At 38.9% G+C, this 26,978-nt stretch overlaps 1 protein-coding gene across 2 annotated transcripts in view; it reads left to right on the top strand.

The window, feature by feature from the left end:
- The window catches only part of RGS6 (regulator of G protein signaling 6), a 204,130-nt gene that overhangs the window by 113,602 nt on the left and 63,550 nt on the right, over nt 1-26,978 (top strand). For both annotated transcript variants that reach the window (XM_027844836.1, XM_027844837.1), the window contains exon 13: nt 18,953-19,139. In XM_027844836.1, the coding sequence (XP_027700637.1) occupies nt 18,953-19,139 (187 nt within the window). The remainder of the gene's footprint in view (nt 1-18,952; nt 19,140-26,978) is intronic.

Genomic DNA, 26,978 nt, shown 5'->3' with positions numbered 1-26,978 from the left:
CTCTCTCTCTCTCTCTCTCTCTCTCTCTCTCTCTCTCTCTCTCTCTCCCTCTCCCTCCCTCTTGCTCTGCCTTCTAATTAAATTAATTATTAAAATTAATTATATTATGGTTTAAATAAGCAATTGTTATAATTGTTTAAGCTTATTTTAATTACTTCCCATCACATCTCACATCACATCACATCACATCACATCACATCACATCACATCACATCACATCACATCACATCACATCACATCATATCACACCTAGCATTGTACCTTAACCATAGTAGCTATGCTCAATAAATGTGGAAAGGCAGAAGGGAAATGACATTTATTAAGCACGTACTATGTGCTGGACACTGTGCTCAGCACTTCACAGATATTATTTCATTTTATTATTTATTGATTTGAATTAACAGGTTCTACATAGAATGATTTTTCTTCAAATGCAGCAATACCTAGAAACTTTAAAGAGTAGAATTCACCTTTTCATCAATTGAGGAATGGCTAAACAAGTTGTGGCATATGATTATAATGGAATATATACATTTGTGCTGTAAGAAATAATGAAGGAGATGGTTTCAAAAAAACCTGGAAAGTATTATATGAGCTGATGCAAAGTGAAGTGAGCAGAACTAGGAAAGCATTGGACACAGTAGCAGCCATGTTTTTAACAGTAATTAGCTGTGGAAGACTTAGCTACTCTGATCAATACAGTGATCCCCAATAATTCCAGAAGACTCATGATGAACGGACTGATGAACTCTGAGTGCAGATTGAAACATTTTTTTTCACATTCTTTATGTTTATTGCTTTTTTCACAACATGGCTGTGGAAATATGTTTTGCATAACTTCATACGTATAATGTATATCTTATTTCTTGCCTTCTTGATGGATGGAGTAGGGGATGGAAGGAGAGAGAAAATTTGAAACTAAAAATAAAAACAAAAACAACAACAAGAAGTCATAATCACATTTCAGCCCCCCTAATTTTTAAATGCAAAATCCAATTTGTTGCTTCAGAATTAAGATCATCTGAAATCATCAACAATTTAACAAGCATCACCTTGATCACTTAGTGGATGGCAAATACTCTGTGAGCTACTGAGAAGACCAAAACTAGACTTGGTCTTTCCCTCAAGAAGCTTGCCATCTTGTTGGAGGGATGGTAGGTTAGAGAGTAGAACAAAATACCATGTAATTAAAGTACTAAATTGTATGGCAAGATTAAAAGTACTACACTATAAGGATCTGAAATTACATAAGTCCTAAGAATTACTTGAGGCACATGGAGGTTAAGTGACTTTCTCTAATAGGCAGGAAATTTGATCCCAGGTCTTCCTTAGTGTGAATCCAGCATTCTATCCAATGTATGCCTGCCTCATCTACTGCAAGTGTTGGAGGAGTTTATGAAAGGGAAAAAAGCACCAAGTAATAGAGGGAGACTTCATGGAAGAGGTGGAAAGCCAAGGTCTGGAAGCTGAAAGCATAGGATTAGAGAGATTCAAGATAGATGACCAATCTGCATCAACCAACATGGTGCCTTTGCATATGCTCAAGATAGTAGGATGAAAATGTTTATTTTGAAGCAAAATTATATCTTCTTGTAATTAGTTATATATAAAGTGCATTTACACAATTAGGAAAAAATTATAGTAAATTATAGCAAATTTATTTTTTTTAAATATTTTAAAATTCTTATATCAATCAAGCACTAGGAATATAAATATAAGAAGGAAGACAGCCCCTACCCTCAAAGAGCTTACATTCTAATAAGGGAAGACAACACATAGAGGGATATCTGGAAGTGGGGTGTGGGAGAAGAAATGCTTCATTTCTTTTTTCTCGGTGTTTTTAATGACAAAAGGATCAAAACACTGTGTAATTTTCCCTCTGTTCAATTGAATTCAAATTAGCAAACACTTTTTAAGAGGAGATGGTTGGAGAGGGGTAGGAAGAGCAGAGATTCCTTAGGGTGACGATGTGGCAGGTGAGGAAAAAAAGAAGGAAAATCCCGTGTGAGTCAAAGCAAGAACGAGAGAAAACATGGCTGGCTAAAATGGTGGCTCCCTAAGAGAGAGCCACCAATGTAGAGAGAGGGCCTCAAGGTGGAGGTTTGACAAGGCGAGGAGGAAGATAGGTATTCTATACAAGGGAAATGGGACAGAAGAAGCCCAGAAATGGGACTCCCCTGTGCCATTGTGTCTCAGAAAGAAGTGTTAATTGTGCATAATATGAATAAACATAAATCAATGTTATATCTTTATATACAGACATGTATGTATCATAATCCGGGTTACACTGACTATTTGATTTCTGAGTATACTGAAGCCTTATGCTGAATAAATCTTTGATGGTTGTCTAAAAGTCCCAATTAAGTACCTCAAGCTGAAAGCCGCTAGCCTTCCCCACTCCCCATCACAGCAGTAGAGTTGCCTAGCATGCAGTCATCAGAGGCTGGGGATGCTTTGGAGGTGAAACCATTGTGGGTCCTGAGAGACAGAGCAACAGCATTATAATCAACCACAGCAGGGTCTGCTTGAGTGTTGAGGGGGGAGGGGGAGGGCTTGCAATGCTACTCAAGGGTCATTTCAGCCCCAGGCCCTGTCCAGCTGCTGTCCATTTAATCAGTCCCTTGAGTACCCTCTTCCCCTTCCAGATCCTCATGATAACTTGCTGTAGGGTTTTCACTGACCTACCGCTTCTCATCCTTACAAGGTAGGAGCTCCGTAAACAGCCACATCCTGTACCCTATATCCCTCTGTGCACTATTATGGGGTGGCTGAAGTATTACATTATTGTGAATGGCACAGAAATGGGAGCGTCTGCTGGCTCAGCTGCTTCTGGGTCCAGTTGGGGCCCTTGCACTCTAAATGAGAAACATAATTTTATTCTTTACCCAGGAAAGCTCTGGGTGTAACTGAAACCACATATTAGTTCAGATTAGTTTCATGAAATATGCCATGCGCTTAAACCCCAGTGTGGGGCAGGCGAGTCTGTCTCTGCCAGGTGTTCAGACACTCATCCTTCTCAAATGAATCCAAAGGGGACCATAACTGGAAAATTGAGCCACTGCCTCTGTGTGTCACTGCCAGCCCCTTTCTCCCATGCTAAGAAGGGCTCCATTTAACCTTGAGTCAAGCTGTGTGTGTGTGTGTGTGTGTGTGTGTGTGTTTGTGTGTTTGTGTGTGTGCGCGCGCACATGCAATCTCAGGAGGGTTTGTGAATGTGCCTGGACTTCCGTGTGCTCAGCATGTATGTGGGTGGAGAGAGAATGATAACCCTGAGTTAGAAAAGGTCTTCTAATGATCCCTGACAGGAACAAGGTTCTAGAAAATGGAACAGCTGGAGTTGAGAAATTCCCCTAAGAGCTGTTAACATTCTCTCAGGGGTCCCAAATTCCATTGCTATTCCCACTGCCTTCAAGAGAATTGGTTATCTGGGGAGAAGCTCAATTTACAGTCACTCATCATTGAGACTCTTCTGGTTGCCAGGAACAATGCAGATTTTTTCCTCTTCTAAGATTTTCATGTTCTCTGCTTCCCAGCTCACCAATCTTTCCCTTTGTTCCTAATAATACAAAAGATTACACACCAGGGCCCTGTTAAGACCTTTGTTTATAAGTGAACAGGAACTTTTTGAAAATATGGACATTTGTTTTTTTTTTCATTTTTTTTATTTTTTAAAATGTTATTGACATTTTTAATATTGTCCCTCCCCTTTAATATAGTCTCTCCCTGGTAGCCAAGAAGTCTACCCATAAGCTGACACTTTGGCTATGTCTAACAGCATATGCTTCATTCCACAACTGTAGTTTGCCACCTCTTTGCTGAGAGAAGGGAGATACTTTGCATCCTCAGTCCTCTGAAATCAATATGGTTCATTGTTTTCATCTGAGTTCTCATGTCTGCTAGTGTTATTTCCTTTGCATCACTGTGTGTTGTGCCCCTGTGTATATTATTCTCTTGTGTATTACTTCACTTACCATTAATTCATATAATTCTTACTAAGTTTCTCTGGATTTTTAGTAACCATCATTTCTTATGGCAATAATAAGATAATACAGCACTATATTCATATGCCATAATGTATTCAGGCACTCTCCAGTCAACAGATACCAGGTTTTTTGCTACCACTACCAGACACGTGCATGTGCACACACACACACACACACACACACACACACACACACACAATGTCACTGCAAATATTTTGGTGTACATGGAACTGTTCCCTCTGTCTGAGCTGCTTGATAAATGCTTGAGAAGTTGATAAATGCCCAGCAGTGATATTACTGGGTCAAAGCTTTGTGTGTGTGTGTGTGTGTGTGTGTAATAAAGAAGGGGAGGAGAGAGAGAAAGAGAGAGAGAGAGAGAGAGATTAGCTACTCTTCTAGCATACTTCCATAATGATTGGACAAATGCATAACTATAACAATGTGCCTGTATTCTCACAGCCCCTCCAACAATGACTATTTCCATTTTTTCTTTATCTTTGCCAATTTGCTGTGAGATGAAGCCTCAGAGTTGCAGATCCATGTATTTTCCATCCAAATACAGGATCCTAATGGTTTTCAGAGGTCTGGGTGATGCATTGGAAAGTTTATGTTGCAGTGATTATTAAATAGACTTAGATTTTCTAGATGTAGAAATGGAAATCCTTGCTATGAACTATTTCTAAGAGTGCCTGCAAAATGAGCATGGACTGGGAAGTATTCATTGGAAGAATGGTGAGATCTGCTTTATGAGAAAATGACATCTTCAGATCAGTGTATACCACATTATCATTTCTGGTAGCATTTCAGAAATGAAACCTACTGCCATCCAAACCTGCTTCACATAGCTTAACTAACACTGGCTATATACCCCTCTTGAGCAAAGCCAGGTGCAGTTGCTTTGAAGGTGTGATTGCCAGTTTTTTAATTTCCAGCCATGTTTGGGAGTGCAGAATAGAGATTGAAAAAGGATACAATGTTCCCACCATTATAAACCAAACTTGTTTTTATTTGTTACAGTAATGTCTAGGACACTTGATTTACGGTGTGTTTTGAAGTCATAGCTAGAGTGAAAAGCAACATGACGTGACATGACATATGGTGGGGGATGGGAATGGTGGGGTGGGAGAAAGAAGCACTAGACTCTAGGCCTGGGTTCAAGTTCTTACTCTGGGCTATTCATTATAAATAAGTCTCTGCACCTCAGCTTCCTCATCTGTAAAAATGGCACAAAGCATATACAAGGAACAATATTTGTAGCTGTCAAGACTTGTACATGTATCAATTAATAAACAAACATTTATTAACAGTTTATTGTGTGCCAGGCATTCTGAATGCTGTACACTAGTGATACAAAGACAAAAACAAAACAGTCCCTGCCCTCAACTAACTTATATTCTATAAGAACTTTTGTATGTGAATTATTATTATTATCTTTTAACTTTTCTTCTCAATGGCCCTGTGAGATTAGGGAGCATTAGGGCAGCTAGGGAGCACCACAGTGCTTGGAGTACCAGTCCTAGAGTCAGGAAGACTCTTCTTCCTAAGTTCAAATCCAGCCTCAGACATTTACTAGCTGTGTGACCCTGGGCAAGTCACTTAACCCTGTTTGCCTCAATTTCCTCATCTGTAAAGTGAGCCAGAGAAGAAAATGGAAAACCACTCCAGTATCTGTGCTAAGAAAACCCCAAAAGAAGTCATGAAGAGTCAGACATGACTGAAAAGAAAAACAAGTAAACAGCAACATTTTCCCCAGGAAGAACCGGGGATAAGCAAATACATTTTCTCCTTGCCAGTGTAAGCAGTTCAGTTTTTTTGAGGGCAGGGATTGTCCCTCTTCCTTCATGCCAGGATACATAATGCTTACTATTGACTGTGACCATCTAGGAGCTCCAGTTAAAACTCAGAGGTAATTTTTTGCTTGGTTCCCTGAAACATACTGCCACCTCTGAAATTAATGAGACCACCTTTTGCAGATCAGGCTAGCAACCTCCCATAATCTAAAACATGAACAGAAATTAGATCTTTCTTCCTTTTACAATGGAAAAGATGGCTAGATTTGGAGCCCACAGAACCTAGTTTCAAATAAATCCTAGCTGTGCACTCTTGGGCAAATTACTGAACTTCCTCGGACCTCAGTTTCTCATCTGAAAAAATGGGTTGAGTGAGATCTCTTTCAATCCAAATCTACATTTCTTTTCTTTTCAGTAATTTCATGACAGGAAGATCATAATTTCCCCCCTCTTCAAATGAATTTAAATTAGCAAACACTTGTTAAATGCCTACCATGTGCAAGACACAGAGTAGGTAGTGTAGAAATCAACAGTACTTGGTGCTGCAGGTATTAATCTGAAAAACAATAGGATCACTGCCCTCAGGGAGTTCTCACTCTGGTAAGGGAGGATAGATAGATAGATAGATAGATGGATAGATAGATAGATAGATAGATAGATAGATAGATAAATATAGATATGTATACTCACATATATAGATGTATACAAACATACATATATGTGTCTATATATACATATATATAGCATGTACTGATATTTATATTTCTAGATAGAGTAATTACTATAAATATTTGTTGACTGATGGGGAAGAGGAGAGATCCAGGCAACATGCTTTAGGAAAATTTGAGGAGAGATCAATTTCAGCTTGGGGGATCATGGAAGAGGTAGCACGAGAGATGAGTCTTGAAGGAAAAGAAGAATTTTGATTGAATGAGATGAAACAGGACTGGAATGGCCTATGTCAATACTCAACAGAGAAGCAGGAGATGGCACAAAAGACTCAGGGAACAGCTATAGCTCATTATGGCCAGACTGAGTCCATGAAGGAGAATAACGTAATACAAAGTCACAAAGGTAGGTTGGAATGAGATCATAGAAGGTGTTCTATGCCAAGCTAAATAATTTTACACATCCTTCTCTCTGTCTTCCCATTTTGGTTTTCTCTTGCTTAGCACAATTTGTAAGATGGCAGGGCATGAGTTAAAACATCCAAACAGGCAGGAAAGAGAACCCCTTACATTTTTTATGAGCTGTGCCATCTCCTGAGAGAAAGGAGTTATTCTTCTAACCTGCAGATTGATTACCCCTGTTATACACAGTGTCAGCAGAAAGAAGAAGCAATTAAAAGAGAGCATGGGGGGAAGCTCCAAGTTTACTCCCTTGGAGAAGCAAACTAGCACAGGGACCCCAGAGTCCTATCAAGACCACAGGGTATACTCGATGCCCAGTGGAATTTGTCCCTAGCCCAAATATGACCAATAGTTAAAGAGATGAGAAAAAAGTGGTAGGACTCGGAAACATTTCAGCCATGACCAGTTAACTGGAACTAAGCATCCGTTCACATCATGATCACAGCTGACATTTATATACATTATTAAGATTGGTAAGAGGAAGCTAGGTGGTGCAGTAGATAGAGCACTGGGCTAGGAATCAAGAAGACTCACCTTTCTAAGTTCAAATTCAGCCTCAGACACTTACTAGCTATGTGACCCTGGGCAAGTCACTTCATCCTGTTTTCCTCATTTTCCTCATCTGTAAAATGAGCTGGAGAAGGCATGGCAAACCACTCCAGTATCTCTGCCAAGAAAATCCCAAATGGGGTCCCAAAGAGTCACACGCAACTGAAACAAATTAATAGTATAATTAAGGTTAGCAAAGCACTTTATGTAACTCGTTTTTATTTGATTCTCATGGCAGCCCTGTGAAGTAGGTACTATGACTACCCCCATTTTATAGATGAGGTAACAGAGAATCACATCCTTGGTGTTGCTATGAAAGGTTCTAGAGACGTGGAGACAGATCAGTGTTTCAAGTTCAGTCCAGTCTGCTTGTGTCCAGGTTTGGCCAGCAGAGGGCATGGAAACTCTTTTTCTTATAAAGGAGTTTCCTTAACTTGGGAACTAAGCCGAGTGCTTCCGTAGCAGCAGAAGCAGTTTTACACACTCCAGTGCCTGGTTAGGAAAAATGCTGTGAGCCAGGAGCTCTCCCATTGTACCAGGCAGACCTTCCTGGCAGCATTTTCAGAACTGCCAGCCACCATGGGGAGCTCCTAATTCTGTAACCAGTTTTAAAAGTCACCTCCTGTGGCAAGGGACTAAAAATGCCAGGATCCAGGCTGGGAGGAAATAAAAGGCTGGCTCTGAACTTGACTTGATCCTGCCTGTGTGGGTGTTTAAATTTCTGTCCCCGTGTTAATGGTATTTGTCCTTAGACTATCTTCCTCTCAGCTTCCCTTCCTTGCCCTCTCCCCAAAAGGTTTCTTCGGAGTCCTGGATTTTGAATTGGGAGAGCTCATTAGGGCTGTACAAACTGCCAGCACACTGGTTGATGGCTGTTCATTGGCAATGACTCCGAGAAGGGAAGGACAGGTGGTTCTCCATGATACCGATGCATCTTTGTAGCTCACCAGTCGTTCCAGGCAGGCCTTCTGCATTAAGTAGAAGAGGCTTAGTGCTGGGCGGGTGGCTTTTCTGCTGCTGATTCCCTGCTGACATTCTAGGGAGAGAAAGATACCTGCAGTCCTTTGATAAGAGCTGAATGTGAAGGAAACCAGGACCGTGCCTCCCCTGACCCATCAGGCACTGAGAGAGTAGCTCTGTTATCCTTTCAGTGGGAATATTTGCCCGGGAGCCGGAAGTTTGGAGATTCAGGGGTCTGAGGGTCCCAACTCAGGACTGTGGGGGCTCGAAGATAGCACAATAAAACCACAGCTCCTGCCCTGAATTCCAAATCAAGCAAAGACTCCTTTAAAGTCATGGCCAGATGCCATTTTGACAGCTTTGTCAATGTGACCATAGCCCAGATGCGGCAGGTCATCTCGGGGGAATGCAGGCAGCTGACAGGAGAGCGCCCATGATATGTGCTGAGCAGAGAGCCCAGCAAAGAAATGCTAGGGGAAAGGGACCCACACAACCATTTCCAATTCTCCTTTTGTGGTACAATTTTTATCCCTTACATCATTATCATTTTGGGTTCCAATGGACATTTTGAATTTTGTTGTTTTTTTAAAAGATTATTTTAAAATTCATGGTTAGATGAAAAATTGGACCTTCATTCCCTAGGGTTATATAGCACACTGTACAGAATCTCCCAGACAACAGAGAGCACTGGGGCAGTCTCTAACGACAGGAGACAGGCAAAGGTCAGGAGCAGTCTGGTCCTTTACTTCTTCTAAAGGTCTTCCCAGAAGACCCAGTAGTCCTTCCAGGGCACAAGGGACAGAAAATTGCACAAGACGAATGCCTTCTTGGGATTGTAATGAGGATAGGAAATGATCCAGATGTCCCCCATTTGTGTGAGAAATTGCACAGCCCCAGCAGGCTTCGGGAAGAATGCCTGCATTAATGATGCTGACTGCAGTGGCCCAAAGGAAGTTTGTCCTCTATCCTCCCAGCACTGACTCAGTTTTCCTTCCCAGGTTTGTAACCTTAGCCTCTCCCATAATCAGTTGTCAAGTTGTGTCTGTCTTACTTATGTTACATCTAACATATCTTTTATTCGTTCCTTTCTCTCCACTCATGCAGCCCCTATCCTAGTTCAGACCGTCATTATCTCTCACCTTAACAGTTGCAACTACCTCCTAAATGGCCCCTCTGCTTCAAGTCTCTTCTTTCTCCATCCAGCCCACCCAATTTGATATTCCTAAAACACAAATCTGACCATTGTTGCTCCCCTCCCTCAAAAAAAAATGTTCACTGACTCCCTATTGCCCCTAGGAAAAATATAAAATCTTCAGCCTATATTTAAAGTTCTTCATTTCTTGGGTCCCCATCTATACTTCCTTTTGTGAACTCTCAATTCTAATGAGACTGGCTTGATAGCCAGTTCTTCAAAAAACAACATGCTATTTCCTTCCCCTGTGCCTTTGTACAAACAGTCTCATTGTCTGGAATGAACTTCTTTCTCAACTCTACCTCCTATAATCCCTAGCTTCCTTTAGAATATAGCTCAGATGCTACCTCCTGTATGAAGTCTTTCCTGAACCTCCAGGTGTTTGCATTCTCTTCCTCTTGCATTTCTTATATTTTACTTTGCATATGTTTGATATTACTAATCTGTGTAGCTATCATCTCTCTCTGTAGAATGTAAACTTCTTGAGGTCAGGACCATTTTTTTCTTTCTATTTCTTTCTGTACTATGCATATAGTAAGTAGTAAACATTTGTTGAATTTAATTGAAGGGTATGTCTTTTTTTTGGATCTGGAGGCATTATCAGATAAGGAGCCAGACAACAGTGATTCTAGCAGTCTGCATTATGTAGCTCAAAACCAGTCAGTGATGTAATCATTTTGAGGCCTGTTCTCCAGGACCCTTTCTGGTCCTTTAGAGAAATATTGCTAGTTTTTTTTTTCTTTTCTTGTTTGATAGGATTTTAATTTGAATTATTTTTGTTATTCTGAATGTGACAAATATCAACATTAACATATTCATATACAAAGAATAGAAAATAAGGATTGTAAGTGAACCACAAACTTGTATATAGAATAGCTTGATTTTTAAAAAATTATATAACAAATTCATTGCATTAGTTCCAAAGCTGTCCTGCTTACATGTGTTCAACTCTAGAAGACTCCCTTCTATTCTGTGAATTTTAAAAAATACTTCAATGATACTCTAATTTCTTTTCTTTTTGGTTTCACTATAACTACCTCCCCCCCAACTCTTCCTTCTCCCAAACAAAAAGTTTTCCCTTTAAAAAAACATTAAGCATAGCCAAGAAAAACAAATACAAAAATTGGCCAAGTCTGAAAATATTTGTCTCCTTCTATACCTCTGATTCATCACTTCTCTGCCAAGAAATGAGAAGCATGCTTCCTCATCGGTCTTCTGTAGTCTTGGTTGGTTGCTATGTTATAAAGAGTTCTTAAGTTTTTTAGTTATTTTTCTTTACAGTGTTGCAGTCATAATATGAATGTACTCCCACTTCTGCTCATTTCACTCTATATCAGTTTCTATTGCTTCCCAAAATTCTCTGATTTTGTCCTTTTCACCATTTCTTATGATGCAATAATATTGTTACATTCATATAACATAATTTGTTCAGCCCTGCTTTAGTTTCTAGGTTTTTGCTATAACAGAACATGCCACTATAAATATTTTTGTATGTGCGGGATATCTCCCTCCTTTTTCTCTTTGGGATGAGTAGTAGTGGTATCACTGGATCAAAGATTATGCACAGTTTAATGACTTTTGAGCACCAAAATTGCTTTCATGGATGAGTGGATTGCTTTATCCCTGGTCTTAATGGAAAGGTTTTTAGCATTTCTCCTTTACAAATAAAGCTAACTCTTGGTGATAAATACATACTATTTGTGATATTAAAGAAAGGTTCATTTATACCCATAATTTTAATGGTTTTAACGTGAGTATTGTGCTTGTTAGAAAGCTTTTGCTGCATCTATTGAAAGCATCAGGACAGTAAGGTAGTACAGTGAATAGAGCACCAGCCCTGGAATCAGGAGGACCTGAGTTCAAATCTAGCCTCAGACACCTACTAACTATATGACTCTGGCCAAGACACTTAACCCTGATTATGCCCCCCCCAAAAAATCATGTACTTTTTATTGTTATGTCTATTGTATTCATAGTTTTCCTAAAATTAAACCAATTCTGAATTCCTGAATACAATCTGGTTATAGTGTATAAGCTTTTAAATATTTTTTTCTGTAGCCTTTTTACTAATAGTTTAATATTTTTGTTGATATTAATTAAGAATATTGCTCTATAGTTTTCTCTTTTTTGTCTCTTCCTGGTTTAGGCATAAAAACTATATTTGATTCATAGAAAGAATTTATTAGCATTTATTCTTTTCCTACTTTTGCAAACAGCTTTTGTAATGCTAGAATTAATTGTCTTTTGAATGCTTAATCAAATTTACTTGTTAATTCATTTGCTTCTGGATTCTTTTCCTTTGGGAGTTCACCTATGCTTCTTTGATTTACTCATCGACCAACCAATAGTTAGGCTTAAAGTACCTAGTCTTCGTTTAAGTTTGAATCCTTTTTTCAGATGCCCCTTATTGATGGCAATTTTACTGCATCATGGTCAGTGAAAGATATGTTTCATCTTTCTGCTTTTCTGCCTTTGTTTACAAGGTTTTTATACCCCAGCACATAGTTAGTTTTTGTCAAGGTACCATGTATAGAAGGGCTAGATCTATAGTCTTTACAATTCACTTTCAGTAACTGCCATGACCTATCGAATCTGCCTTTTTAAAAAATTCTACTTAGGTCTTTAGCTTCTTTTTTGTTTAACCTTATTAGACTTATCTAACAAAAAGGAGAGGGAACACATTGAGGTCCTCAACTATTAGAGTTTTGTTTTCTATTTTACCATGTAAGTTGATTAATTTTTTCTTTAAATACTTAGATACCATGTCATTCAGTGTATAGGTTACTTAATATTGATATTATTTCATTGTCTAATATGCTTTTAGGCATAATGAAATTTCTCTCTTTTTTACCATGTCTAATTTTACTGTCATCTTGTCTGAGATCATGATAGCTACTTCTGCTTTTTTTAAATTCACTTGGAGCATGATAAATTCTACACTAGCCCTTCATTCTAATTGTGGAAATCTTTGTGTGTAGTCCATTTCTTGTAAACTAGTTGTTATTGGAATCTATGTTCTGATCCCTTTTATCCCTTTATTTTAGGAGTGAGTTTATCTTGTTCATGTTCACAGTTATGATTATTAATTTATGTTTTCTTCTATCATATCCTCATATACCATTTCTTCTCATTGCTCCCCACATCCCCCTTTAGAAGGAAAGTGGTTAAAGAGGATGATGATAAACAGAAGTGTTTTGTAATTGACATATTCAGCTTCCATTCCACTGATCTTCCACCATTGGTTCTTGCCCTTCTTTCTTTTTGATACCCCCTTTTATTTTTCACCTCTGAAGTTGAATTTTGTTTCGCTTCCCTGACTCTGTCTCCCTTTTACACCCCACCCTTTCTTCTCTTTGTCTATGCCCTGTTAAGTTTAATTTCTTTTTATAGTAATTCTCTGTGTATGTATGCATGCCTTTTTGGTTCAGATAATAGTGAGGTTCACATGATGCTCACTCTCCCATGTCTTTTTTCATGTATGCATATGTATCTTGCATACCTCAGTTATAAAGTTCCTCTTCCTTCTTCCTCACTTCTTCCCTAGTATATTGCTTTTTCTTTCCCTTTTCTTTACTCTCTTAAGACCACCAAATCAGAATAAAACCACACCCAAGCCCTGTATGTTTAAATTTTTTACCTCCCTCTAAGACCTTTGAAGATATTAAGATTCTAAAGGGACATTTATCTCTTTAACCTCTATTAGATATAATAATTTCATCATTGTTTAGCTATTTCCACTTGCTCAAATTGAATTACCTTTCTAGGTTTCTCTTGACTCATGTGTTTGCATTTTGAATTTTCTATTCAGCTCTAATCTTTTTATCAGAAATACCTAGAAGTCCTTATTTTATTTTAGATTTGCCTCTAAAATTATACTGTTGGTGTTATAAGTCTTCAATTTTGTCTTTTGGAATGGCATAATATAAGAATTTCTCTCCTTTAGGTATTTGCTGACAAGTCTTGTATGATCCTGAATGTGGTTCCTTGGTACTTCAATTCTTTTCTTTCTGGTTATTTATAGTATTTTTTTTCTTTGACGGGGGAGGTAAGAATTTTGGCTACGATATTTCTGGAGGTTTCCATTTTGAGCTACCTTTCAGGAGGTAACTGGTGGATCCTTTCTATTTTTACCTTTCTCTGTGATTCTAATACATCTGGGCAATTTGTATTTAAAGTTTCTTGAAGTATGATGTATAAGTTTTATTGTTTGGTTCCATTAGGGAGTCTGATGATTCTTAAATGGCTTCTCTTTAATCTAGTCTTCCAGGTCAGTTATTTATGATTGCAGAAACATCATATTTCTTCAGGTTTTTTTTTAATTCCTTTCCCCCAATATTTCTTTGTGCCTCATGATATCTTTGAATTCTGTTTGCTCCATCCTGATTTTCAATGAGTTTGCTATTTTTTGTTGTAAGTTGTTTTTTCTATTTTTTCCTCTAGAATTCTCATTTCATTTTTTTACCCTTTTCTTTTTTGTGTGGTACTTGTGATCAAGCCATTTTTTTCCCTCAGTGGCTATATTTATCGTTATTGCGGAGTTTTTCTCTTCTGGTTTGACCTCCTGTATATTTCTTGACCCATGATGCTTCTTCATCGTATGTAGTGTCTTCTTCTGTTCAGTCATATTTCCAGAATCAGTTCCTGGTTGGGGACTTCTATACCTACATTAGGCTCTTCCCCATCCTACACTCATATATGGGGTTTTCAGGCCCTGTTTTACCCTGAACTAAATTTCCTGGGTTCCTGCCATTGCCCTCCACCTCTCCTGGTGTATCTGTGCTGAGAGTGCTAGCAGATTTTAGTCCCTCCTGCAGCATCCCAATAAGAGTGTTGATAGGCTTCTGAGTGATTTACCTGAGCTCATGTTGGCATCCCTGACAGGATCCCTCTCCTGATGCCTGCAGGCTTCTGGCTGGCTTTGTTATGCAGTCCTCAGTTGGCTGACAGTGCTTACTTCTGTTTCTCTCTGGATTTCTTAATCACTATTTGATCTGGTGCCTTTTGTTGATCTTTTCTGGAGGTTATATGAGAGACCCAGTTTCCTTCACAGCTTTTCATATAACCATCTTAACTGAAAGTCTGTACTAACTTGTTTCTTTAGCAGTAATTTCCAAATATTATTAACATATGTCCTTCCATATACCCCATCATGCTTCATAAAAACACAAACCCTATAGTTATTCCCACAAATGACACCACTATCAAATATCAATTTGTATCAGTGTAGTGAGATGAAAAAGAGCTGGATTTAGCATGGACCTCAGTTTTGTCATATATAAAATTAAGGAGTTGGAACTATCTCTCTTCTATCTCTAGGGTCCTAGTTCCAACTGCACCCCCTTTCCTATCACAGCCAATCTTAGAAGCTGAGTGGGAAAGAAGGCAAGGGGATGGCTCATGAGTTTAAGGGAACCGTGCCACTGAGATGGGGAAACCAGCCCCAGTAGTTATCTAACAACTCTGCAGTTCCACCGTCTGATTAGAATCGTCCCATCTTGTTTCCTTTGGGAGTCCACTGCATGTTCCTTTCACCCCCACTCCCAGAAGAACAAGTATACCTAGGAACAATGACAGGAAAAGAGTAAAGAATTTGAGGTGGTGGTGGAGGGCAGGAAAAGGAATACTGGCTACAGGCCTAAAATGAAATCAGATGCAATTCACAATGAGAAATGTCCAGGGCTCCAAGATAAGATGGAACCTGATTGGAGGTATGCATCGTGTTTACAAACACTGTGATGTCTCTATGGTTTATATGGTGATTTGAGTACCAGGTTAGGTAGTCCAATATACCACCATCCCGCTTCCTTGCCTAACTGAGTTGTAGGTATTTCCTGAAAATCAGCCCCAAAGCTAAAGCTGAGTTATTTTCAGAACCAGGTTATCCATGTTGCTTCTGCCAACTAGTGTTAGTTACCTATGTTACAGATGAGGAAACTGAGATGCCAGAATGATGGTTTAGCAAATCAGATCAGATCATAGGATATAGGGGAAGAAGGAAGCTTTGAGACCAAAATTATAGATCATTTTATAGATGAAGAAACCAGGGCCCACAGAATGTTAGTGACTTGTCCAAATAGCAGAATGGAAACTGGAACCCAGGTCTGATATCAGAACCAGTGCTCCAATTTTTTTATTTACCACATAGCCCATCAATGACAGGACTCTGTTTCCCTACTCTACATCTAAGTTAGGCCATTACATTTAAATATTACATATTGGCTCTTCCCATTAAATTATCTTTGCTGTCTAGAGTGAAGCCATGTCTAGGGTTCTCTCTGAGCTCTCTGCTCCTCTTTTCTCCCTTTCCCTCTTCCTTGTTGGAGTGAGGTATAAAAGGAAGAGGAGGACGAGGAGAAGGAAGAAGAGCGGGAGACAATGAAGACTTCAAACATGTAGACGGTCCTCATGAGTTTTCTTTGGTTGATTACTCAGCTGATATCTCTTCCCATAAAGGAGATTGTAGTTACCTCGAATGGCCACAGGGCGTCACCTTAGTGATATGCAGATGACTCTGAAATCTGTGAAATGAAAACATAGTTAACCTTTAATGAAAACAGGTAGATTTCACTAAAGATGAAGATTAGAATACACCTTTTTAACATTCAGATTGGTCACTGATACTGGAGTATAGAGTCCATCCACTTCATAAGGATGTTGTAAGAAGAGTACTTTGTCCACCTTATGATACTAAATAAATGTGAATGATGATGAAGATAAAAATGCCAAAATGATGATGATGATTAGGATGATAAAAATTGTCATCCTCATCATCATTGTTGGTGTTGATGTTGTTGGATCCCTGTCCTTTTCTGTACTGCTCTTTTCTGTACTGCTCTGTTCCGTGTTGTTAGGGATGGATCACAACTCTGGCCTCCATGTTTTCATCTTTAACTGATGTTGATCCAGTGACTCCCCCCACCCCCTGCCCCATTCACAGGTCAGAAGATGTACCCAACCTGCCCCAAATATGAAAGAGCAATAGATGTGAAGTCAAAAGATCTGACTTTAAATACCAGTTTTTCTACTTATAACTTTTATGATTTCAGGCTGTCACCTCCCTCTTTAGGTCTCCATTTCCTCATCTATAAAATGAGGGGCTTAAACTTGATGCTCCCTGAAATCCCTTTCAGATATCAATCCTAAGACCCTGTGACATGGGGTTCAAGTCTCCAACTTGGCCATCAGCTAGTTGTGTGGTTGAATTCATAACCTCTCTGAATCAATGTCTCATCTATAAGACAGGGGTAATAATACACTATCCTATCCATGACAGGGTTCTTATAAGGAAAATACTTTCGTTGAACACAATAGCTAGCATTTATAGAGTGCTTGGAGGTTTTCCAAATGTTTTACATGCCTTGGGAAGTAAATGTTTTTATTACCTCATTATACATATGAGGAAACTGAGGCAGAGAGAGAAGTTCAATGACTTGCTCAGGATCACAAAGCTAGCAGATATCTGAGGCAGGATTTACACTCAGTTTTTCCTGATTCTACAGTCAGTGCTCTATCCGTTGTGACACCTACCAGCCTTTTGTAAACAGAAAAGTGTTGTATACATGAGAATAGTTGTGGTTATTAATATCATCCATCCTCACCAACAAAAACATTTTTGTCCCTGACTGTGCCTGCTTTGGAGCCATCACTGGGGACAGGATGCTGCTGTTAAGGGTTCAGCTTTGGTCACTGGTGCCCAGCTCTCTTAACAACTGTATTGGTTTTGTATGGATAATGGGAGAGAAAGAGAAAGGTGGGAGGAAGAATTTTCTCTTTGCCTTCCCCCACAGAGTACTTAATCAGAATTCTCCTTCCTCCCTCCCCTACTGCTCCTAGCTCCCCACAGGCACCTTCAACATTGATTCCTGTGTAGCATTGCCATGTCTAAGACAATGCTACACCTGTTTGGCCCATTTTCCTCTAAAAAGAAGCTTTGTCAATCCATTCCATTTTTATTTTGTTTTACTTATCTGCAAAGGGATGGATTCTAATGATCTGTCAACTCTAAAATTCCCTATGGTCTTCCTTAGTCCTCCTCACTGATTTATTTTGTGTTTTTAATTGAAGATTTTTATCTTTTACACTGTGATTTTTCCCATGTATTTGCACACACACACACACACACACACACACACACACACACACCACCTCCCCTGTAACAAAGAAAAACAATTAAACAGAACCATCCTAAGCAACCCCATCTGACAGCATTAGCAGCATTGTAGACCCACTGCCCTCACTTCTTTACTGAGGAGAGTTAAATGTGTTTCTTTGGAGTTCAGCTTTTAGTGGTGTTTTCTTTTATATTACTATAGTCATTGTGTATGTTACCCTCTTGGTTCTGTTTTATTGGATCTGCATCAGTTCATACAAATCTTCCTTCTTATACTTCTCCCTGTAACTCATTCTAACTACTTTCTTTTGTTATTTTAACAAAAGTTTTCCTTTTATGATCCTGAACTTAAACATCAATGAGCACAAACATTTCTCTATATAGAGAGCACAAAGAGGGACCGCATAGGAAGCTATGAGTCTCCACGCTGCATAGAATCAGCTTGGCTCTGTTTTTGTTTGGGGAGAGGGGGAAGATATGTTTCAAGTTTTACATAATAGTTCTGACTTTGCCTTACTTGTCAGTGTCTCCTTATAAATTTTCTTCTACTCTCTTCTGTTTATTTCTAATGATTCCTCAATGTTCTTTTCTTTCTTTTCTTCCTTTTTTTTAGTATCACCCTTAATACTCCTCCACTCCCCTCTTGTTTCTCCTTACCTCCAAAAGAAAAAAAAATACATCACTCCCTTGTTACAGTAAAGTACAATCACATAAAACAAATTGATACATTAGCTGTGTCTGAAAACATATGCCTCATTCTATACCCCAATCCAACACCTGTCTTCTGAGACGGGAAGCATGATCAGTCTCCTGGAGTTCTAATTGGCCATTGCATTGATCATAAATGATCATAATCTTTCACAATTATTTTCATTTACAATCTTGTAGTCGTATAGAATGTTATACTGACATCCTTGCATCATATATTTAGTCACAAATTAGGACATGTAGAGGAAGGGAAGTTTCCCTTCTCTAAGCAAAACATTGCCATGGATCAGATTTTAAACATTTATGCCCAGGTCTCCCAAGAAGTAAATCTAGTCCTTCATAGTATCATCAATTCCATTGCAAATGGGTTCCACAAGATGACATTAGAGCAGGGGACCCAGACAGGACCATATTGAGAATTAATGCTATAAGCTGTCAGCCCTAGAACCTGACTCCATAGAAAAGCAAGAGTTATGAATTTTTGAGTCTGCCTCATGGAATTAATGGTGTCTTTATGCTCCCAATTCAAGGTTTTGGTTGGCTGTCCAAGATCTCAAGAAACAACCTTTACAGGACGTGGCAACTCGGGTGGAAGAAATTTGGCAAGAGTTTCTGGCTCCTGGAGCCCAAAGTGCAATCAACCTGGATTCTCACAGCTATGAGAAAACAAGTCAAAATGTCAAAGACCCAGGGCGATACACATACGAGGATGCACAGGTTTGCTTATTTACCTGACTCATTCAGATGCCAGGTGTTCATTTGCCTCCCTCCCCTGGCCAACTCTTTAACAAGGTACCAAGGTACTTTGGATAATTGTGAGTTCATATTTCACTCTTTGCAAGGCTATGGCCAGGACCTATTCAGAAAAAGCACAGTATGACATTCTTGGCTTTGTATTATCCTGAGTATATTATTTGAACTAAGAAGAAGCAGCGTGACATGGCTGTTGGAGTCAAGAAGACCTAGGTTCAAATCGTAGCTCTGAAACATGCTAGCCGTGTGACCCTGGGCGAATCACTTCACCTCTTGGTGCCTAAGGCAACTCTGTAACTGTATAAATTAGAGATGAATCGCCAATCTCCATCAATTGAGGGAGTTAGTCTTTTTCTATACCAATGAAACCACCCCCTAGTCTCACCACCCAAAAATTGTAATGTGACTAAGTAATATATTTTATCATTTTACTACTTTGCAATTTTGCTAAATTGTAAAATCACTGAATAGTAATAATAGAAATTCGTTGTCATGTTCAGTTGCACTGGGGACTTGTGGATGTCAAAGCACTTAGAGAGTCTGTACTTCTTTGTTAAAGCAGTGCTGGAACCAAGGAAGAGGTTATGAGTATCCTATTTTCCAATTTATTCTTAAGACGAATGTTTTCTAATTGTTTTTCTAGGGATGAGCAGTAGGTACAGTGATGTGAATGATGGATTAGGAAACACATGCTTTGCCTAGTAATTTACATTAAGCTGCATGATTTAAACACCTGCTTTTCTCCATCCTAAACTATATGTTTTCATTCAGGTCCATTTTCACCAAACACAGCAAGACTATGGATCCCTTAGCACCAAAATGTATAATGTTGTACTTACCAATTACATTTTTAAAAAATATTCTCAGGGGCAGCTGGGTGGCACAGTGGATAAAGCATCAGCCCTCAAGTCAGGACCTAAGTTCAAACCCTGCCTCAGACACTTGACACTTACTAGCTGTGTGACCCTGAGCAAATCACTGGACCCCATTGTCTTACAAAAATAACAACAAAAAATATTATTTTGTTAGGAAAAGAGAGTGAAACTAACAGTTTGTAGCAAATCATTCTTGATGCTTGGTGTCAGTGATCATTTTAGCATCCCTAGTCACTAATGAATCCCTCTCACTGAATTTTCAGTTGGGTTTTCTGAACTGGCCATTCCAATTCTCCATTTTGCTTTAAGGAAAAATATCCTTGGCAGGAGAAGTGCTAGGTTCCTTGGTCAAGTCAAGTCAATAGCATTTATAAAGTACCTCATTTATGTCTGGCACTGTGCTAAGTGCTGAGGATACAAAGAAAAGCAAAAACACCGTCCCTGCCTTCAAGGAGCTCACAGTCTAATGAAGGAAGACAACACGCACACAACCATGTGTAAATAAGATATAGACAGGGCAAATTGGAGATAATCTTAGAAGGAAGGGATTAAGTTATGGAAGATCAAGAAAGGCTTCTTGCAGAAGGTTGGACTTTGGCAGTTTGCACCAAGATCAGGCTGAGGAGAATATCCCTGCCCCAACCACACTGAATGGACAACATTGCTGACTCAAAGAATCCCAGCACCTTTCCCTCTTCCTTTGTCACGGATAAAGGCCTGTGCTTAGCTGGTTTTCATTCTGTGGTTTCTTGTCCAGTTGTTTCATATAATCAGGCTAGGCCTCCTTTCCTAGACACCATTTTGTGGCCTGTTAAAGAGTATTTTTTTTCTGAATGAAGAGGCTGGGAAATAGATTGAGATTATTCAGTAGGGTAGGTTACTGGAAAATCCCTACAGGGATCATTTGAAGCACTAACATTTGAAGCAGAACCTTTCATGTTCTATCTTTAATCCAAAATACAAAGAGTATAAGACCAGAATTACAGTGGGTCGCTTTAGCCATCCAGCTCAGTGCTCTGTTTTTAGTGGTCATTCAAATGCTTCCGCAGATCCTTGAACTCTCTGAACCGTTGGAGACTGGTTCAGGTTATAACCATCACCCACTTTCTCATCTTTTTAATTTTTGTCCTCATCTTTTTTTGTAAATATTCTCTAGAACATCTACCCAACACACCAAATCAGGAGTTCTTAACCTTATCTGTGTCATAGAACACTCCGGCCATCTAATGAAGCCTCGGAATAATATTTTTAATAATTGAAGATGTTAAATTTCACTTAGAAATTAGTGAAGGGGACAGATCAAATGGTTATTAACTTCATACAATGTGCCAGTCACTCTGTCAAACACTTTATAAATGTTGCCTCATCTGATCCATCTAATAGCTCTGTGAGGTAGTTGCCATTTTTGATCCCCATTTAACACTTGAGGAAACTGAGGCAGACAGAGGTTAAGTGACTTGCCCAGAGTCACACAGCTAGTAAATGTCCAAGGCTGGATTGGAACTCAGGTCTTTCACAGATTCCAGGCTCAGCAGTGTGCTACCTAGCTGCCTTTTACCTAGCTACCTTGTTAGGGAAATAAAGGCATACTTTTTTTTCCTCATTCAAGTTCACAGATCCCCTAAAATTTAACCGTGAACTTCAGGTTAAGAATTCTAGCCTCAGAGGTCTTCTGATTCTTTTACTGCATGAATATCACTGTAGTCCTCTATACATCTGTTAACTATCACTCTGATTAAGTAATTGGTTCATATCCTCTCTTAGACATAGATGCTTTTGATGTTTTTTTTTCTTTCACTTTTTTGCACAAAAGTCATCACTTACAGATATTCTGTAGTTTACTTACGGCCACTATACATTTTTTCATTGTGCTTTGAGTTACCACAATTCTGATTCTTCTGTGATCATAACATCCCACAGTTTGCAGCTATATAGCAACACCAGAAGAGCATTAACATTAATCAGACGGACTTTTGCATCAGGCAAGCAATTTAAGGTCACTTAAGGCACCACAATTGCCAAATTTCCTCCTATCCAATTCTGGGCCATTATCATTGTCTACCTATATGTCTATCCCAGATACATATTTTGGTGAAATAACTCAATGGGCTTCCCATTCAACTGCATATCACAAATGTGTATTCTTCATCCACTTTGTTTTTCCAGTGTGGATGGCCAGACTGATCTCTTTTGCTATTTTTGTTGTTTAGTCGTTTCAATTATGTTCAACTCTTAATGACCCTATTTGGGGTTTTCTTGGTGAAGATACTGGAGTGGTTTGCCATTTCCTTCTCCAGCTCATTTTACAGATGAGGAAACTTTACAGATGAGGAAACTGAAGCAAGCCGAGTTAAATGACTTGCCTAGGGTGACACAGCTAATAAGTGTTTGAAGTCCTATTTGAACTCAGGTCTTCCTGACTCCAGGCCCAGCACTCTATCCACTGCCCCACCTAACTATCCTGGACCTAGTGTTCTATATACATACATTACCTCGTTTGATCCTCACAGTAGTAAAATGAAGTTCTACAGGTATAATTATCCAAATTTTGTGATTAGGTGAAACTTAGAGAAGTTGAATGATTTGCTCAGGGTCATAAAGCTTCCAAGTGTCAAATGCAATATTTGAATCCAGGCCTTCTCTCCTGATCACTAGTCTTGCATTACCAGCTGCTTTATGGATATCTCAGACTGTATGTCTCATAGGCCTCAAACCCAACATGTATTCATTATCTTTTCTCAAGACCCTCCCTACTTCTAAACATCCCTATACTGTAAAGGACATCTCAATCCTCCCAGTCAACTAGGCTTGCAACTTTTTAAAAATATATACTTATTTAATATTTTATTTTTCCCCGATTACATGGAAAAATAATTTTTAACATTTGTTTTTAAAACTTTGAGTTCCAAATTCTCTTCCTCCCACCCCACCCCCTCATGGAGGGGGTAGGCAATTTGATATAGGTTATACATGTATAGTCATGCAAAACATATTTCCATATTAGTCATGTTCTAAAATGTAGACCAAAAGAACCCCAAGGAAAATAAGAAGGGTAAAAAAAGCATGCTTCAACCTGTATTCAGACTCCATCAGTTCTTTCTCTGGCAATGGATAGCATTTTTTATCATAAGTTCTTCAGCGTTGTCTTAGATTATCGTATTGCTAAGAATAGCTAAGTCATTCATAGTTGATCATCTTGCAATATTACTGTTACTGTGTACAGTGTTCTCCTGGTTCTACTCATTTCACTTTGTATCAGTTCATATAAGTCTTTCCAGGTTTTTCTGAGAGCATCCTGCTCATCATTTCTTTTAGCACAATAGTATTCCATCATAATCTTATACCACTACTTGTTCCACTACTCTCCAATTGATGGGCATCCCTTCAGTTTCCAGTTCTCTGCTAGGCTTGCAACTTTGATTCCATCCTTGATTACTCACTCACGCTCATCACTTGTATACATTGCCAATTTTGTGTAATTTCTGCCTTAACAAAATTTCATGTCAGTGTCCCATTTTCTTCATTCACAGAGCCATCACCTTAGCTCAGGCCCTCAATACCTCATTCTTGGATTACTGCAATAAACTTCTGGTTTTTCTTCTTGCCTTAAGTCTCTCATCCCATTTCAATTCATCATCCATTCAACTGCCAAAGTGATTTTCATAAAACTGAGGTTGGAACTACTCAATAACTCCAGGGACTCAATATTATCTCCAGGATCAAATATAAAGTACTATTTTAGCTTTTAAAACTCTTCACAACATAGTTCCTTTCAACTCTTCCAATCTTCTTACATTTTATTCCCCTTCACATATTCTATGATACAGAGACACTGGCCTTTTGGGTACTGAATGAATGAAAATCAATCCCCAGATTCCTTGCCTTTTCATTGGCTGTCCCACGTGCTTGGAACATTTGTCCCTTTACACCTTTATCTCCTGGCTTCCTTCAAGACTCTGCTCAAATCTCCCCTGCTTCAGGAGGCTTTTCATGGACTCCAATGCCCTCTACCTCCACTCTCACCTCCACCACACACACACACACACACACACACACACACACACACACACACATACTGCTAATGTCTTTCCACTGAGATTACCTCCCATTTGTCCTTTATATATCTTGTATGTACATAGTTCTTTGTGTGTTGTCTCTCCTATTAGAAGGTGAGCTTCTTCAGAGCTGGGGCCATGTTTTTGTCTTTCTTTGTATCCTCAATGTTTAGTGCAGTGTCTGACATATAATAAGTGCTTACTTAATATTTCTTGACTGACTCTAGCACTTGTTACCCTTACACCATGTTGACTAAATCCCCAAGTATGCATCGTGTCTACACCTTCTTCTAATAACATTTTCCAGCCTCTACTTCGGAGCTTCCAGTGATGAGGAACACTTTGTTTCCCAAGTAGGCATTTCATTTTTGGACAACTCCAGTTGTTAGAAAGTTCTTACTTTAAGCCCAGAACTCTGTCCCTATAACTTTTCCCTTTTGGTCCTAGTCCTATACTCCTAGGCCAAATAGAAAAAGTCTAATGCCTTTCTCACACAATGACCTTTAAAATATTTGAAGACAGCAATCTCATCTTCTCCCACCACCACTCACCACCCTTCTCTTTTTCTGGATAAATATTCCCAATTTTTTCAAGAGCTCTTGATCTCCAGCCTGATTACCCTTCTTGTTGCCTACCTCTTCATGTCTTCTAGTCTATCAGTGTTCCTTCTAAAATGTGATACTTGGAAGTAAATAAAATATACCAGATATGATCTGTTAACATTGATGAAAATGTTGAACAGATTGACATCACTCCATTAATGATTACCCTTTGGTCCAGTCATTCATTTAGTTTGAAATCTCCCTAACTGTACTATCATCCTAAGGACATCTCTCCATCTTTTCCACAAATATATTGTAAAGGTTTTTGTGAAGTCCTTCATAAATTAGGGTCTGTCATGTCTGTTATATTCCCTTGTTTCAAAAAAATGTGGGGGGTTTAGAGAATAGGATTAGTCTGGCATGACATTTTTAATGAACCTATACTGGTTCACAGTATTCGCTGCTTCCCTCTCTAAATAGATACATGCTTTCCCTTCAGTAATACATTTCATAATTTTGTCATGAATCAAAACCAAGTTCACTAGCTTATAGTAATAAGAATTGCCCTGCTTTCCTTTTTGGAAAATAGATAGCTCATTTTTCTCACCTGTGGTATCTTTTCTCTTCTCCAAGATTTTTCAGATTTCAAAGAAAGCTGCTCAGTCATTGCCTCTTCAAGTTCTTTTGTCTGAAGCTGGTAAATAGAACTCTTTGAGGACACCTTTATTACTTTTACCACACTTATCTTAGATTTCAATACTCCCATGATCATCTTTGATCTTCCCAGTCTGAAGATCTTTCTCCTTGATAATGAAAAAAGATAGAAGGAAAATAAGAGTTGGGTAGTTGCTTTTTTATCTCCATTGCCCATTATTGTCATTTGATTCACTCGAACCAACATTCCCACCTTGCCCCAACACAGCCAAAAGAAAAAAAAAGCCCCCTTTCTTTTCCTTAGCATTGCATTGTAAGCTTGGGCTAGTTCTGGCCTTTAGCTTTCCTGATATGTTTCTTACTGGACTATGTCACCCTTTTGTACTCCTCTCTAGGAATTCATCCCTCCTTCCATCTTCTGCACATCACTTTTAACAGTCTGAGTTGGTTAATGAGTTCAGTATGCAACTAGTCTGTTTACATAGCTCCCCATTTTTTTCAGAGTTTAATGGAATCTGAATCCATACTTTAGATTAGTCTAGGCCATAGTCTAAAAAATACTTTTAAATACTGTCAGCAGTAATGGGGAGAAATTATGGAACTCGATTCTGTGAGAAGCACAGAAAGAAGCAAACTGTCTTCTCCAGGGAGTATATTTAGAACTCACCCTACTGGCTGGATGTGATAAACTAACTTGTTTAAGACAAGAAGGAGTAATGAGTATTTCTAGACTGACCGCCATCATTTCACAAGAGTAGAATGACTATCCTCAGAGTGTGAGAGGAGCTGATGCTCTCATTAGGGCTACTGACAGAAGCTGTTATTTTGCTGTCTCATAGATGAGAGGTTGAACAAAAGAATATGAAATAATTTCTGATGCCATGAGTTATTATGACTGCAGTCCTTTAGAGTTCACTAGCTACTTTTCTTTGAGTATCTGTCTAGCCACTTGTGGGGCAGCTAGGTGACACAGTGGTTAAAGCATTGGGCTTAGAATCAGGAAGACTCATCATCCTGAGTTCAAGTCCAGCCTCAGACATACTTACTAGCTGTGTGACTGTGGGCAAGTCACTTTACCCTTTTCGCCTCAGTTTCCTCATCTGTAAAATAAGCCGGAGATGGAGATGGCAAACCACTCCAGTATCTTTGCCAAGAAAATGCCAAATGGGGTTGTAAAGAGCTGGACACACCTGAACAACAACAACAGTTCATATAGCGAAAGGCAGAATTGGGAATCAAAGACTGGAACAATGGACCAAATTGGCTGGAATGAAATTTTATAAGGGCAAATATAAATTTCTATACTGTATTTAGGGCAAAAAAAAGTATACAGAATAGAGAAACCATAACTAGATAGAAGATAACATAAAAAAGACTTGTATTTGTTAAGATATATATATATATATGCATATAAGCTTAATATATGTCAACAGTATAACATGATACCCCAGAGAAGATAATGCAATGGGATGATGGTGTCCAGAATGAGGGAAAGAGTCCCACAGTGCTTTTCCTTAAAAATGCCATACTTGGAGTATTGTGCACAGTTTGGGAACCACATTTTCTGAGGAGGTTGAGGTTAACAAGTCTGGTGAGCACACTTAAAATATGAAGATCATTTGAAGAACTTAGAAATGTTTATCTTAAAGAATAAGGGTTCTATGGGGGAGAGGGGAG

The sequence above is a fragment of the Vombatus ursinus genome, unplaced genomic scaffold (assembly GCF_900497805.2).
Source record: "Vombatus ursinus unplaced genomic scaffold, bare-nosed wombat genome assembly UNPS02014945.1, whole genome shotgun sequence".
In the NCBI taxonomy this organism is placed as follows: domain Eukaryota; kingdom Metazoa; phylum Chordata; class Mammalia; order Diprotodontia; family Vombatidae; genus Vombatus; species Vombatus ursinus.
The sequence above is the reverse complement of the archived record's forward strand: the minus strand, read 5'-3'. Positions and strand labels throughout refer to the sequence as shown.